The sequence below is a fragment of the Oncorhynchus masou genome, chromosome 21 (genome assembly GCF_036934945.1).
Source record: "Oncorhynchus masou masou isolate Uvic2021 chromosome 21, UVic_Omas_1.1, whole genome shotgun sequence".
NCBI classification, from domain to species: Eukaryota; Metazoa; Chordata; class Actinopteri; order Salmoniformes; family Salmonidae; genus Oncorhynchus; species Oncorhynchus masou.
This window is the reverse complement of record NC_088232.1, coordinates 32,448,666-32,465,384: the sequence shown is the minus strand read 5'-3', so window position 1 is coordinate 32,465,384 and position 16,719 is coordinate 32,448,666. Positions and strand designations below refer to the sequence as shown.

Here is a 16,719-nt window from a genome sequence, read left to right as displayed (position 1 = left end):
AGTACTAAGGTCTAGGAGCACGAGGACAGATGCAGAGCCTTGGTCTGATGCCATTAAAAGGTAAATTACCACCTTAACAAGTGCAGTCTCCGTTCTATGATGGGGTCTAAAACCAGACTGAAGCATTTCGAATACATTGTTTATCTTCAGGAAGGCAGTGAGTTGCTGCGCAACCGCTTTTTCAAAAACAATTGAGAGGAATGGAAGATTCGATATAGGCCGATAGTTTTTGTATATTTTCTGGGTCAAGGTTTGGCTTTTTCAAGAGAGGCCTTATTACTGATTCTTTTAGTGAGTTTGGTACAAATCCGTTGGATAGAGATCCGTTTATTATGTTCAAGCACAGGAAGCAGCTCTTTCAGTAGTTTAGTTGGAATAGGGTCCAGTATGCAGCTCGAAGGTTTAGAGGCCATGATTATTTTCATCATTGTGTCAAGAGATATAGTACTAAAACACTTGAGTGTCTCTCTTGATCCTAGGTCCTGGCAGAGTTGTGCAGATTCAGGACAACTGAGTTTTGAAGGAATACGCAGATTTAAAGAGGAGTCCGTAATTTGCTTTCTAATGATCTTGATCTTTTCCTCAAAGAAGTTCATGAATTTATCACTGCTAAAGTGAAAGCCATCCTCACTTGGGTAATGCTGCTTTTTAGTTAGCTTTGCGACTGTATAAAAAATAAATGTTGGATTGTTCTTATTTTCCTCAATTAAGTTGGAAAAATAGGATGATTGAGCAGCAGTGAGGGCTCTTCGATACTGCACGGTACTGTCTTTCCAAGCTAGTCGGAAGACTTCCAGTTTGGTGTGACGCCATTTCCGTTCCAATTTTCTGGAAGCTTGCTTCAGAGCTCGGGTATTTTCTGTATACCAGGGAGCTAGTTTCTTATGACAAAAGTTTTTAGTTTTTAGGGGTGCAACTGCATCTAGGGTATTGTGCAAGGTTAAATTGAGTTCCTCAGTTAGGTGGTTAACTGATTTTTGTCCTCTGACGTCCTTGGGTAGGCAGAGGGGTCTGGAAGGTCATCAAGGGATCTTTGTGTTGTCTGAGAATTTATAGCATAACTTTTGATGCTCCTTGGTTGGGGTCTGAGCAGATTATTTGTTGCAATTGCAAACGTAATAAAATGGTCTGGTAGTCCAGGATTATGAGGGAAAGCATTAAGATCCACAACATTTATTCCATGGGACAAAACTAGGTCCAGAGTATGACTGTGACAGTGAGTAGGTCCAGAGACATGTTGGACAAAACCCACTGAGTCGATGATGGCTCCGAAAGCCTTTTGGAGTGGGTCTGTGGACTTTTCCATGTGAATATTAAAGTCACCAAAAATTTGAATATTATCTGCTATGACTACAAGGTCCGATAGGAATTCAGGGAATTCAATGAGGAACGCTGTATATGGCCCAGGAGGCCTGTAAACAGTCTCTATAAAAGTGATTGAGTAGGCTGCATAGATTTCATGACTAGAAGCTCAAAAGATGAAAACGTCTTTTTTTTTGTAAATTGAAATTTGCTATCATAAATGTTAGCAACACCTCTGCCTTTGCGGGATGCACGGGGGATATGGTCACTAGTGTAACCAGGAGGTGAGGCCTCAATTAACACAGTAAATTCATCAGGCTTAAGCCATGTTTCAGTCAGGCCAATCACATCAAGATTATGATCAGTGATTAGTTCATTGACTATAACTGCCTTTGAAGTAAGGGATCTAACATTAAGTAGCCCTATTTTGAGACTTCAGAGGGGGAGAAGTCCATCAGGGTCCAAGCTGAGCCATGTAGAGGGAGGGAGAGCACCGCAGAGGAATGTGAATGAGAGACTATACAGTAGTCTGCCTTTCCTGCTTTAGATGTGCCACTTGATGATAATGCTATGGGACACTCCGGGCAATTTAAACATTCATGCATTGTCCAGTCAGGGCACTCTGGGTTGCTCTGTAATAAAGAAGATCTGACAGGCCTGAACAGGAAGGCCACGGAGCCTCTCTATCGAAAAAAGCTCTGTGTGGCTCGCCCAGATAAAATACAAGGTATTTCACATGGCTGAATGGGAAAATAATCACCTTATTTGTTTACAGTAATATAGCCACTGTGGTATAAATTTGATTATTTCTGTAATTAGAACATTTTAGGTTGCTTATGTGCTATTGAATGATTATGGCCAATCAGAAGACACACTATTGGTTTTATGAGTATACTGTATACTTATTATTAAACATCCAGTGAGTGCTTCTGTGTGTCTCTTGTCTGTGGCTGTTAGCTGCGCGGCTGAACTGTTTGCTCTCAAGCAGTAAAAATCAGGGAAAGCCCATGCATATCCTTGCTGCTCTGTGTGTGTGTGTGTGTGTGCGTTTGGTTTTCCTTTCCTTGTGGGAACCATAAGTCCTTTTGTGGGGACCAAATGTCCTTTTGTGGGGACCAAATGTCCTCACAAGGATAGTCAAACAAATAAAAAAATTCTCAATTTCACCATTCCCAAAAAGGAAAAAGGCAATTTTAGACTTCAGGGTTAGTTTTAGGTTTACGGTTAGGGTCTGGATAGGGTTAGGGAAAATACGATTTTGAATGGGAATTAATTCATTTAGTATCCACAAGGATACTAGGATACTGTGTGTGTGTGTTTCTGTCACAGTGTGATTTTATTAGACAGCACACAAAGCTGGTGACTCATTTGACACACACCTCTCGTAGAAGATCATTTTACAAAGTGCAGGTGTAAAGAAGTTATGAAATATTCCACGCTAGCTTCACCCTCGTGTGGACGCTAGCAAGCAAGCTAGGTAGTTCTAGATATCCACATCCAATCCAGTAGGGGCTGGAAGCTATAGTGAGCTTCGATTGATAAAGCCCGTCATGATTTAGTGGAGTATTTGCATTAAGTTCAGCTTTCCCCAACTTTGGGCCCACCCTGTTCACATCCCTCACCCATGCTCGCATCGCCCAACGGTCACCCTCCCACTTCGCTTCTCTTCCACTGGAAATATATGGCTTTCCGTAGTTACATTGTCCACATCGTCTTCAGTTAAGAGGCACTGTTAACTTCTCCGATACAGATTGAATAGAGCCCCAAGCTTGGATTTAAATGTTTAGTCCAAATATCATGTGGTGTGATATTCCCAGACAACCCCCTGGGCACTCACTGGTTGAATCAAAAAACAATGTTGTTTACAATGTAAACAATGCGTGTTGTCAGCCGCTGTAAACAATGTTGTTTACAATTAAATTTGAAACGTGGAATCAACGTGGATTAGTCGTTGAGTTGACGTCTGTGCCCAGTGGGAAGTGCCCTTTCCATAATGTGATTAGATCCCACAACAATGCTTTATCATGACAAACAACATTAAACTAGAGGTAACTGGTTCTAGGCTCTACAGTGGGTGGTAGACACAGACTCACTTGTCTTGTTTACCTCCGCCGTCTGGCTTCACCCTGATCGAGTTACAGTGCTCCTGCTGTATCCCATATTGTGTCAGATCGATCTGGGCTCTGTTGGCTAGAGGCAACCTGTCTGAACTGGGTAGAGGGTGAGACAGGTGCCCTAAAGTCCAATTGTCTTTACTGATAATAAAATGTGATCGATATTGGTTTGTCCTGAGCTAGGATATGTATGGGTGGTTCCCGATACAGCCTTTGGCTTTGGCAGTCATTTAGTTTTCCCACATACCTTATTCAATATATACTTTATTTACTGTGCAGATGTACAATCATATCACACGTTGTGCACTTTTAACTGCTCTCTGTAGAGATGACAAAGAGACTGAGACATACTGTATATTAAGAACATGTGGCTTGATTTTTATTATTTTGTCAGGCTTGCAACCAAGCAACTGAAAATAACAATATAGAACATGAGTATCACCAAGTAAACAAGTCTGAGCTTCAGCATACAGCATTCTCCATCCATCCACTCCAGTCATCTGCAGTGCTGATAGATATTCTCTCCATCTAGTTTAACCTCTGATGCTGCACACAGCATGTTGGGCACCTAAACTGTTATTTACTGTACTGTTATCCCACTGCATCTGCACACCTGCCCGACCTGTACTCACCTATCCCTCTCATTGCACAAAAGAGTAGTATAGATATTCAAAGTTTAGACGGTGCTGAAGAGGATTACGTCAGAAGCAGAGTCTTAAGACGGTGAGAATCAATTTATGCAGGAGTCAACTTCCTCATGTTAATGGTCAGGCAGGCAGGCAGGCATCAAGCAGATGCACGCTGGTCCTGAGGTGGCCTGGGTCTTGGTGTATCCCGTGAGAGGTGGGCAGGTCACATAGGGTAGAACTGTGAGGCGGCCTCTGATGACTGGATCTCCACCTGGGCCATCTTGAACTGGGTGCACTGCAGCCACTTGCGCAGAGCAAAGGGCAGGGCCCCGGCTGCCTGGCCTTGCAGACACTGGTGGTTCACCCTGTTCTGGATAGCCTGCAGTCGCAGCTGGAGCCCTGCAGACAGATGCTGCAGGGGACAGGGGGACTTTTTTCACTGGATGTTCTGAAATCCCAAGCATCTACATCCATATAAGAACATAATACAAATCTTATTTGAATTGCAATTTAATTCTTACCTTTAGGTTGGATTGAATCATGGGCAACCACATAGGTATTAACTGATGGAGAGAAGAGGGGAATTTTTTGTTGAAATAGAAAGCGACATGAAGTGTAAAATCAAGTGTTTGGGAAAAAGGTACCTTCACGAAGATGGTTGAGTTGCATTCTTGTAGAGCCTCCATCAGGCTGATGACATGTAGACACACCATCTCCACCATCTTGGAAAGTTGAAGAGAACACATTTGTATTACTGCAAGGGATCATAACTTGATTTATGATTACCCCCCCACCCAAATATGAAACAAAATGTATGGTAGAAAATCAGTCTCAGGCCGGGATTCAATCCGGCCGCAGATCTGAACAATGCGCCATTTAAAGATGATTTCCAAGAGAGCCAGCATTGACTGAGAATATGGTCTCTGTGAACGCAGGAACATTTCCTTTAAAACCTGCATTGTGGATCAAGCGCGATCAGATTGAATCTCAGTCTTACAAAACAGCAATGTCCTGTCAGACATAACAACGATATGTTGGTGATTTAACCAATTCCTCTGTCACATTTACGACAACAGTCAGAGGAGTAGTTCACATTTAACTGTTGCACGTCTCCAAGCACATCCTCTTTCCAGCCCACCCCCTCTTGAAGCTGACGGAGAGATAAGCATGTGGATCTTCCTTACCACTTTGTTATGGGCCATGAGCTGCAAGATGCTGGGTGTGACGCGGCTCCAGAACTCCAGGCCCGTCAGTATGGCATTGGAAGAGAACTCTGTCTGGTTCTGGTTTTGCAGGGCCGAGGCGGCCGCCGCCTGCTCACAGTAGATGGTCCACAGCTGGGCAAACATGAAGGCATGGAACAGGGAGCACATGTGCAGCACTGACGTCTGCAGACAGAGGTGGCGAGGAAGAGAGAGGTCAGTGACACTTTGGTTTTCATGTGAAATCTTCATAGGTTTCCGTAGCAGTTTCTTCAACATTTATGCATATAGCACTTAGACATTTTCCTGACCTTGGATTGCTCAGGGAAGCCGATGAGGATGATGATGAGGTGGTCAGCAATGTGTGAGCCAGCGTCCAGGGGGATGGGCATACAGGAGGTGGAGCCCTGGTACAGGGCATAGTGGGTCAGGGAGCCCAGGAGCAGCCAGGACAGCTGGCGGATGTGGGACACACACTCGATGAACTCCTTAGGTCTGAGGAGGAGACAAAGGTTAAACGCTTGTTGAGCAAACATTACAGTGTTATTAGAGTCACCATTCATTCTAATGCCTGATAAAAGTAATTTTGGTAATAGAATATCTTCATGATTACTGACAGTGAGATCACTGAAAGTAACATCAGTGCTGTGACTGTTGGTGCCTCTCACCCCTGCTGCATGGTGGACGGGGGATGGTAGAGCCAGGGAAGATAACGGATCACTGCCTTATTGTCACGGTGATTGCCTTTGCTGATCTCCATGGCAGCCACCTGTGCCAGGCCCACTTTCAGGTTTCCTCCAAACGTGTCCTCGTGCAGCGGCTGACAACACGCTTTCATATGGTTCTGGACAGAGTCACATGATCACATGACTACGGCCCTGCGTTTTCCCTGATCACTTGACCAGGAGAAACTCAGGACCCTCCACATGACAAGATTGTTAGAGATGAGACTTATCCACCCATATTACATGAGTTAAGGCAGAGTAAGGAGGAAACTCACTTTCAGTTTGGTCAGTGTGTGCATATCCGCTATGAAGTCTAGAAGCTCACTGATGTATTGCCTCATGCATTCCATTGCTGCTGTCGTGCACTGAGAAAGACAGAGAGAATAGTGCAACAATCAAACAACCCATATGTTTATTTCAATAGGTCATCATAAAGGAACACAGACAACAAATGTACTGTATTATTTACTGTCTTACCCCTGGAAGTGATGAGATCATGTGCTTTGAGAGAATAGTAGACTCTGCTAGCCTCGTACCAATATCTGAACAAACAAACTGACAACATCCACACATAGTTAACATAAATACATTTGTAAAGTTATCTTTGGTACTTTTGGGTTGAACTCTTTTCCACAAGTAGTTCTGATTGTACTACTGTTTACCTGGACCAGCAGTAGCAGGTTAGTATCGGGTAGTGGAGACTTGAACTTCAGAGCCTGCAGAAGCTCCAGCACCACAATACGAGACATATAGAACTTGTCTCTTTCCTGTGAATACACAAAATAGCTCAGGATGAGGACAAATGAGGATAGTGGAAAGAGAATATAGAAAATAACTGTGTACAAATGTTGGAATGATTTTAGAGGAACCAAGTGAGATAGGCATACTGGGGAAAAAGGTTAGCCTGGTGATGCTTTCTCTAAGCTGTCTTATTTAATATTTCAGGGCTGTGTACTGTTTCTCTCTCACTCTCCAGCGCTGCCTGTGTGTATGTGTACTGGAGAATAAAGGTTGTCTGTGGTCTGAATAGAGACAGAGGATCTGATTAGCATGGCACCCAGTCCAGATCTCCGCTCTCCCAGGGTCCCAGTTCAGATGAGGCTGTCAGCCTGGAGAGCCACTGCCCTCAATACAAAGCCCTGCTACATCTCTCTCTCTTTTCAACCAAAGAAATCATTCCCTTCTCATCAGCATGAAACCAAAATATATCAAGTATAGTTGATTTGGGGTCATATTTGTTCAAATGTTCTATGCGTAGTGCAGTAGTGATAAACATAACTTCCCAAACATCCGTACATCTACAATAACCCAAGCACTGGAAAAATCCTCCTTAAACGTGTGTTTGAGACAGCTCACCTCATAAGACTAACTGCACAGGAAACATTTAAATAGACATAATCAGTCATATTGACTCGTGTTTTGAGAAACGGATGTTATATAGCGGGGATTAACCAGGCTGGAGGAAATCAATAGAGCTGGAGACATAAAGCATGGTGCTGTGACAGCAGTGGTGTGGTAAGGATCCATCTGTCCTGCAGCAGGAGACAGCCCAGGACACAGCTCTAACGGAGGGAGGCTTGCCCTCATCCATCCTCAGCCCAGAGCCCCAACTAACCATGTAAATCAATACTGGCTGATTGTTTACTTAATTATCTGTGACACACAGCCACCTTCCTGTCTAGCAGGAGTGGCTGGGATAAGTATTATCACCAAGAACTACAATATACAGAGACCTGCAGACATGGATTCATGTTTAACAATGCGGGACAAAGTCATATTTCCGTATCCCTTTCAAATTGGGCCGTTCACATTAGAGGTCGACTGATTATGATTTTTCAACGCCAATACTGATACCGAATATTGGAGGATCAAAAATAGCTGATACCGATTAAATCGACCGATTCTTATTTATTTATTTGTAATAATGACAATTACAACAATACTGAATGAACACTTATTTTAACTTAATATAATACATCAATAAAATACATTTAGCCTCAAATAAATAATGAAACATGTTCAATTTGGTTTAAATAATGCAAAAACAAAGTGTTGGAGAAGAAAGTAAAAGTGCAATATGTGCCATGTAAGAAAGCTAACGTTTACGTTACTTGCTCAGAACATGAGAACATATGAAAGCTGGTGGTTCCTTTCAACATGAGTCTTCAATATTCCCAGGTAAGAAGTTTTAGGTTGAGGTTATTATAGGAATTATAGGACTATTTCTCTCTATACCATTTGTATTTCATATACCTTTGACTATTGGATGTTCTTATAGGCACTTTAGTATTGCCAGTGTAACAGTATAGCTTCCGTCCCTCTCCTCGCCTCTACCTGGGCTCGAACCAGGAACACATCAACAACAGCCACCCTCGAAGCAGCGTTACCCATCGCTCAACAAAATCCACGGCCCATGCAGAGCAAGGGGAACAATTACTCCAAGTCTCAGAGCGAGTGACATTTGAAACGCTATTAGCGTGTGCTAACTAGTCATAAACAGCGCAATGCTTGAAGCACAGAGAGGAGATGCTGGCAAACACACAAAAGTGCTGTTTGAATGAATGCTTACGAGCCTGCTGCTGCCTACCACCGCTCAGTCAGACTGCTCTATCAAATCATAGACTTAATTATAACATAGTAACACACAAAAATATGAGCCTTAGGTCGAATCCGGAAACAATCACCACGAAAATCTCGAAAATCAAACATTTATTATTTCAGTGAAATACGGAACCGTTCCGTATTTTATCTAACGAGTGGCATCCATAAGTCTAAATATTCCTGTTACATTGTACAACCTTCAATGTTATGTCATAATTACGTAAAATTCTGGCAAATTAGTTCGCAACGAGCCAGGCGGCCCAAACGCAAGAAAAGTGACACAATTTCACCTGGTTAATATTGCCTGCTAACCTGGATTTATTTAGCAACTCACAGATTACTGCACCTGTACATAGCCCACCTATAATATAGCCCAAACAACTACCTCTTTCCCTACTGTATTTATTTTATTTTATTTATTTATTTATTTATTTAGCTCCTTTGCACCCCATTATTTTTATTTCTACTTTGCACATTCTTCCACTGCAAATCTACCATTCCAGTGTTACTTGCTATATTGTATTTACTTTGCCACCATGGCCTTTTTTTGCCTTTAACTCCCTTATCTCACCTCATTTGCTCACATCGTATATAGACTTGTTTCTACTGTATGTTTGTTTTACTCCATGTGTAACTCTGTCGTTGTATGTGTCGAACTGCTTTGCTTTATCTTGGCCAGGTCGCAAACTTGTTCTCAACTTGCCTACCTGGTTAAATAAAGGTGAAATAAAAAAATAAAATAAAAAAATGTAGCTAAATATGCAGGTTTAAAAATACATACGTCTGTGTATTGATTTTAATAAAGCCATCGATGTTTATGTTTAGGTACAGTCGTGCAACGATTGTGCTTTTTTCGCAAATGCGCTTTTGTTAAATCATCCCCCGTTTAGCGAAGTTGGCTGTCTTTGTTAGGAAGAAATATTCTTCACACAGTTCGCAACGAGCCAGGCGGCCCAAACTGCTGCATATACCCTGACTCTGTTGGAAGAGAAGTGACACCATTTCCCTAGTTAAAATAAATTCATGTTAGCAGGCAATATTAACTAAATATGCAGGTTTAAAAATATATACTTGTGTATTGATTTTAAGAAAGGCATTGATGTTTATGGTTAGGTACAATGACAGTCCTTTTTGGAGCAATGACAGTCCTTTTTCGCGAATGCGCATCGATTATATGCAACGCAGGACACGCTAGATAAACTTGTAATATCAGCCATGTGTAGTTAACTAGTGATTGTGATTGTTTTTTACAAGATAAGTTTAATGCTAGCTAGTAACTAACCTTGGCTTCTTACTGCATTCGCGTAACAGGCAGGCTCCTCGTGGAGTGCAATGTAAGGCAGGTGGTTAAAGCGTGGGACTAGTTAACTGTAAGGTTGCAAGATTGAATCCCCGAGCTGACAATGTAAAAATCTGTCGTTCTGCCCCTGAAAAAGGCAGTTAACCCACTATTCCTAGGCCATCAGTGAAAATAAGAATGTCTTCTTAACTGACTTTCCTAGTTAAATACAGGTGTAAAAAAATATATACCGATTTCGAATTGTTATGAAAATTGAAATTGGCCCTAATTAATCGGCCATACCGATTAATCGGTCGACCTCTATTTCACATGAGGTCATTGCAATGCTAACAGTTTTATTATTATTTTTTACAAACAAACATAAACAAATATGCTAGCAAATGTAAGCTAAACTATACATATCTACCTTGTTGAAGGCTTTGTAACAGAGGCCACACAGCTCCACCAGGTAAGAGAGGCTGAACACTCCATACTGCATGACAAAGCTCAGCAGTTTGGAGAAGGGCTCCAGTAAGCTCTGGGGAAGAAGAGAAAAAGAGACAGTAACGGCTGGGTCCTGCCTGCTGGTGGGAGGCCAAGGGGATTTTAACACAACAGGGATTTTGTAGGACTTATACGTTCACTCATGCAAATGTGACTAAACTGAATGCTATCAGGTGTAAATCCTTTGATTTAAAGAGTCAGAATGTAACCAGTCATATAACCTGCTCAGGCCCATATCAGAGAAGGGCTGGGATAGTGTGCTATATGACACTCGATTGAAGACTGTGCTCACCATTTGGTTAGTAGGCCTAATGCATCCTGTAGCACAATCTCCAAAAAGTTATGTGACACTGTAAAGTCCATGGAGAATAAGAGCACCTCATCCCAGCTACCCACTGCACTGAGGATAGGAAACACTGTCACCACCGATAAATCCACGATAAATGAGAATTTCAATAAGCATTTTTCTACGGCTGGCCATGCTTTCCACCTGGCTACCCCTACCCTGGTCAACAGCCCTGCAACCCCCATAGCAACTTGCCCAAGCCTCCCGATTTCTCCAAATCCAGATAGCCGATGTTCTGAAAGAGCTGCAAAATATGGACCCCTACAAATCAGCTGGGCTAGACAATCTGGACCCTCTCATTCTAAAATTATCAGCCAAAATTGTTGCAACCCCTATTACTAGCCTGTTCAACCTCTCTTTCATATCGTCTGATATCCCCAAAGATTGGAAAGCTGCCACGGTCATCCCCCTCTTCAAAGGGGAAAAACGCTCTAAACCCAAACTGCGACAGACCCATATCTATCCTACCCTGCCTTTCTAAGGTCATTGAAAGGCAAGTTAACAAACCGACCATTTTGAATCCCACCGTATCTTCTCCGCTATGCAATCTGGTTTCCGAGCTGGTCATGGGTGCACCTCAGCCACGCTCAAGGTCCTAAACGATATCATAAGCGCCATCAAAAAGAGACAATACTGTGCAGCTGTATTCATCGGCCTGGCCAAGGCTTTCGACTCTGTCAATCACCACATTCTTATCGGCAGACTCAACAGCCTTGGTTTCTCAAATGAATGCCTCACCTGGTTCACCAACTACTTCTCAGACAGACTTCAGTGTGTCAAATCGGAGGGCCTGTTGTCCAGACCTTTTGCAGTCTCTATGGGGGTGCCACAGGGTTAAATTCTCGGGCCAACTTTCTCTGTAAACATCAATGATGTCGCTTTTACTGCTGGTGATTCTCTGATCCACCTCTATGCAGACGGCACCATTCTGCATACATCTGGCCCTTCTTTGGACACTGTGTTAACTAATCTCCAGGTGAGCTTCAATGCCATACAACTCTCCTTCCGTGGCCTCCAACTGCTCACTTCTTTGGGATAGGGGGCAGCATTTTCACTTTTGGATGAATAGCATGCCCAAATTCAACTGCCTGCTACTCATCCCCATAATATAAGATATGCATATTATTAGTAGATTTTGATAGAAAACACTCTGGAGTTTCTAAAACTGTTTGAATCATGCCTGTGAGTATAACAGAACTGATGTAGCAGGCAAAACCCCCGAGGACAAACCATTCAGATTTGTTTGGTTTTTTGAGGTCACTGTCTTTTCAATAGGTTTTCATTGGGAAACCAGATTTCTAAGGGACTTGCTTGCAGTTCCTACCGCTCCCACTGGATGTCACCAGCCTTTAGAAATTGGTTGAGGTTTTTCCTTTGTGTAATGAAGAAGTACGGCCATCTTGAATGAGAGTCACTTGAAGTGGACTGTTTGAAAGAGGGGCGTGACTAGAAACGTAGCATCAGTTTGTTTTCTTTTTGTATTGAACACAGATCATCCCGTCTTCAATTTTATTGATTATTTACATTTAAAAATACCTAAAGTTGTATTACAAAAGTAGTTTGAAATGTTTTGGCAAAGTTTACAGGTAACTTTTGAGATATTTTGTAGTGACGTTGGTCAAGTTGAAACCAGTGTTTTTCTGGATCAAAAGCGCCAAATAAATGGACATTTTGGATATATATGGACGGAATTAATCTAACAAAAGGAACATTTTTGATGTTTATGCGACATATTGGAGTGCCAACACAAGAAGCTCGTCAAAGGTAAGGCATGACTTATATTTTATTTCTGTGTTTTGTGTCGCGCCTGCAGGGTTGAAATATGCTACTCTCTCATTGTTTACTGTTGTGCTCTCATCAGATAATAGCATCTTATGCTTTCGCCGAAAAGCCTTTTTGAAATCTGACATGTTGGCTGGATTCACAACGAATGTAACTTTACTTTTCTATCTTGCATGTGTGATTAAATGAAAGTTATATTTTATAGTAATTTATTTGAATTTGGCACTCTGCACTTTCCCTGGCTGTTGGCCAGGTGGGACGCAAGTGTCCCGCCTATCCCGGAGAGGTTAAATGCAATTAAAACCAAATGCATGCTCTTTACCGATCGTTGCCCACATCTGACCGCTTGTCCATCATCACTACTCTGGACGGTTCTGACTTAGAATATATGGACAACTACAGCTAGGTGGCTGGCTAGACTGTAAACTCTCCTTCCAGACTCACATTAAGCATCTCCAATCCAAAATTAAATCTAGAATCAGCTTCCTATTTTGCAACAAAGCATCCTTCACTCATGCTGCCAAACATACCCTCGTAAAACTGACTATCCTACCGATCCTTGACTTGTCATTTACAAAATAGCCTCCAACACTCTACTCAGCAAATTGGATGCAGTCTATCACAGTGCCATCTGTTTTGTCACCAAAGCCCCATATACTACCCACCACTGCGACCTGTATGCTCTCGCTGGCTGGCACTCGCTTCATATTCGTCGCCAAACCCACTGGCTCCAGGTCATCTATAAGTCTTTGCTAGGTAAAGCCCCGCCTTATCTCAGCTCACTGGTCACCATAGCAGCACCCACCCATAGCATGCACTCCAGCAGTTATATTTCACTGGTCACCCCCAAAGCCAATTCCTCCTTTGGCCGCTTCTCCTTCCAGTTCTCTGCTGCCAATGACTGGAATGAACTGAAAAAAAAATCACTGAAGCTGGAGACTCATATCTCCCTCACTAACTTTAAGCACCAGGTGTCAGAGCAGCTCACAGATCACTGCACCTGTACATAGCCCATCTGTAAATAGCCCATCCAACTACCTCATCTCCATACTGTTATTTATTTATTTTGCTCCTTTGCACCCCATCTCTACTTGCACATTCATCTTCTGCACATCTATCACTCCAGTGTTTAATTGCTATATTGTAATTATTTCGCCACTATGGCCTATTCATTGCCTTATCTCCCTTATCCTATCTCATTTGCACACACTGTATATAGACTTTTTCTATTGTATCATTGACTGTATGTTTGTTTATTCCATGTGTAACTCTGTGTTGTTTGTGTTGCACTGCTTTGCTTTACCTTGGCCAGGTCGCAGTTGTAAAGCACACACAGACAGACTCACCCGGGTTGCACTTGTGGTGGGGATCTTCAACAGACAAATGATAATCCTCAAACTGGAGTCCAGGGGACACTGTGAGAGAGACATCATAAGGCTTTAGCTCTATATTGGTCACAGTCAATGCAGCCTACATGCAGTGTGAGATCCAGTACCTTCAGAGGCAGCACAGAGGGTAGTTTAGTGAGGAAGGTCTGGAACTGATTGCAGATGGTGGTCCACAGGTTGCTGGGGGAGTCCATGGGCAGGGCCTCCATGAAGGTGGCGATGTTCTCCAGGCAATGCAGCATGGTGCCCCCGGCTGGTAGACTCCTCTTGTTGTTCAGACCCTGAGGACGATGGTATAAATCACAACAAGGTTACATAATACATATTTATTGCCATAGAGCCATTACCAGCTGTTCCATTATCAATTGTTCACTAGTTTTAAAATGATATTCTAAAAGTGGTTTGGACTAGTGATGTTATGAGTCAAAGGAGTGAACTGAGGTGGACTATCACAAGTGCTATTCCTTGAACATTGTAACAGTGTAAGATTGCTAAAGAGAAGACACCAAGTTAATAGAGAATAAGTGAATATGGTGAACAACCATGCAGAGGCATACTCTTCAGCAGCATTCTTAATGGGGTTTGTTATCACGCTATCCTAACAGCAGTGCTGTAGTGTCGTCAACTTTTACAAGAGCTCCTCCTGCTGGATACATGACGAAAGTAGACATTTTGCTTGAGATTCAAGACATACACAAACACCCGCATAGTTCCTTCAGCCGAGTGCTGAGCTTTAATCATTACACTAAGCAAGTCAAAGTCCCACCTCCAGCAGCTGGTTCAGCGCAGCCACAGAACTCAGTTCATTAAAATCAATCAGGGAAGAAGCCAATGTTCTCAGAAAACCTCCATCTGGAAATACACAGAAATTGACAGTAAAGATCAAATCATATCCCTCAGAATGCTGCTATTAACAGGAGCCATATTGTGTTTTATATGTTTGTCTGAGTAGACCTTTGATGTTGCTCTGGAAGAGCTGAGGCAGGATGCCATTGGGGGCCAGCTGGTGGAACACACAGCGGAGGAACTGCTTCGCCACACCTGCTGCGTTGCCAGGGATCAGCATGCTACACCAACAGAGACATCAACATTAACTCACACACAGAGCGTCTGCACCTCATGTTGGCCCATTCTCTCATTTGTGTACAAGAATACAGCCAGCGTGAACTAGTCATCAGCATCCACAGTACACCTGAGTTTAACACATACCAATTAAGAATATATTCAGTATGTCTAGTTGTGATGTGTCATACCTCTCAGCTTGCCCAGAGAAATTAGCACTAGACGCCAGCCTGTAAGAAAAACATCTGAATTCAAGATCAGAGACATGACAGTGTGAGAGTGTGCCAAAACTTTACTGAACAATTAGGCTTGTGTATGGGATGTATAAGGGGGTTGATGCAGGAGCTGCTGTAGTTGCCAGACCTGCCCACAGACTGCATGATGTCCAGCAGCAGTGGAGCGGCCTGGTCAGGGCTGAGGTGGATGAACATGGAGAGCACCACCACTGCCAGGCCCAGGGTCTCCTCATCATACTCCTCTAGCACCGCACCACAGTCACGACACCTGAGAGACCACACAGTATTAGTATTAATAACAACAAATTACCATTAATACATACAGTATCCGCTTTCCAGAATGACACACCAGTCAGTGTTGGTGGTTGGCGGTAGGTTCACTCACCTGTCAGTCATGGTGGTAGGCTGATCATCAATGAACTCCTCAGGGGCGGGCACAAACATGCTGACTGTACTGGGGGCAGATAGGAGGCTGGTCTTGGTGGGGCCTGTTTAGAGAGCAACACAAAAATCTGCACAGTCAAACAAAGTCATTACAGTATTTAAAAGGTGTTTTGATATTTACAAATCTGAAGGGGTGGACCAGAGGTAGCCAGTGACTGACCTGTCTCCCAGGTGCTGATGTTGTGAGGGGCGCTGGACTGGTGCTCCAACTGTCTCTTCATCAGCTGGCTAATGGTTAGAGCTCCCAACGAGCCCCGCTTCGCCTGACGGTACTGAGCTGGGGTGCGACACACACACATACAGAGGATTGAGTTGCCTGGTACTTTCCCTCTATCTCCACTTTCATTTCAATAACTGGTTTACTAAAACAAACTGTCATAACAATGGGGAGGTAAAAAATAAATAAAATGTAATGGCTTAGTTGCATATATTCAATATTTGATATATTGTCGGAATAGATATAATCCCTGATCTATTGATAAGAAAAACGAGAGAACCATGAAAAAAACTGCATTGGTGTCAAAAACATAACGCTGAGAAAGAACGACTGAAGAAAAACTATTTTACACATTGAAAAAAAGAAGGCCAAATGTTTGAAAGGTTTTAATGTTCTGGGTGTGATGACCACACCCTGTTTTATTGGTGAATTTAAACAGATGGCAATGAGAAAGTATTTGGATCCTACTCGATACTGAAGAGTGGTTGCTTGTTTCTGGGATAGCAGCTGCGAGGGTGGGGGCTGAGGCGGATCGTTCAGGGTGGTGTGCGTGAGGGATGGGGCGCAATGGGGGCTGCTTCAGCTCTCAGCCACCTTATAACCTCACATGTGGACAACTGTTTGGAGCATGAGATGCTGCAGACACCCAATGCCAAAACAAATGTAGTGTAGAGCTACAAGTGGTTAACTACAAGTATAGAGCAAGTCCTAGTGCAACAGCAATCTAAAATGAATATTTTGTGAAGAAATTACAATTGGTTATTGATGCCCTATTTAGTAAAAAAAAATGAATTTGCCTTATCATTCTATGTTATTGCTTGTTCTTAGATGGACAGCTATTTATGGACATTGTGTTGCAGCAATTTGAAGATGCTGTATTGATATTTA

The 16,719-nt window shown here is 42.8% G+C and overlaps 1 protein-coding gene across 1 annotated transcript in view; it reads right to left on the bottom strand.

Moving 5' to 3' along the window:
* Positions 1–3,767: 3,767 nt before the first annotated feature.
* Positions 3,768–16,719, bottom strand: part of LOC135508167 (protein unc-79 homolog) — a 52,097-nt gene continuing 39,145 nt past the window's right edge. Inside the window, exons 33-50 of the mRNA XM_064928182.1 lie at positions 15,775–15,891; positions 15,556–15,658; positions 15,298–15,438; positions 15,126–15,164; positions 14,827–14,939; positions 14,639–14,724; positions 13,980–14,153; positions 13,831–13,899; positions 10,280–10,390; positions 6,635–6,739; positions 6,450–6,527; positions 6,248–6,337; positions 5,916–6,091; positions 5,559–5,742; positions 5,230–5,433; positions 4,690–4,767; positions 4,567–4,608; positions 3,768–4,457 (exon numbers count right to left, since the gene is read on the bottom strand). Of these exons, the coding sequence (XP_064784254.1) occupies positions 4,269–4,457; positions 4,567–4,608; positions 4,690–4,767; positions 5,230–5,433; positions 5,559–5,742; positions 5,916–6,091; positions 6,248–6,337; positions 6,450–6,527; positions 6,635–6,739; positions 10,280–10,390; positions 13,831–13,899; positions 13,980–14,153; positions 14,639–14,724; positions 14,827–14,939; positions 15,126–15,164; positions 15,298–15,438; positions 15,556–15,658; positions 15,775–15,891 (2,099 nt within the window). The 3' untranslated portion in view covers positions 3,768–4,268. The remainder of the gene's footprint in view (positions 4,458–4,566; positions 4,609–4,689; positions 4,768–5,229; positions 5,434–5,558; positions 5,743–5,915; positions 6,092–6,247; positions 6,338–6,449; positions 6,528–6,634; positions 6,740–10,279; positions 10,391–13,830; positions 13,900–13,979; positions 14,154–14,638; positions 14,725–14,826; positions 14,940–15,125; positions 15,165–15,297; positions 15,439–15,555; positions 15,659–15,774; positions 15,892–16,719) is intronic.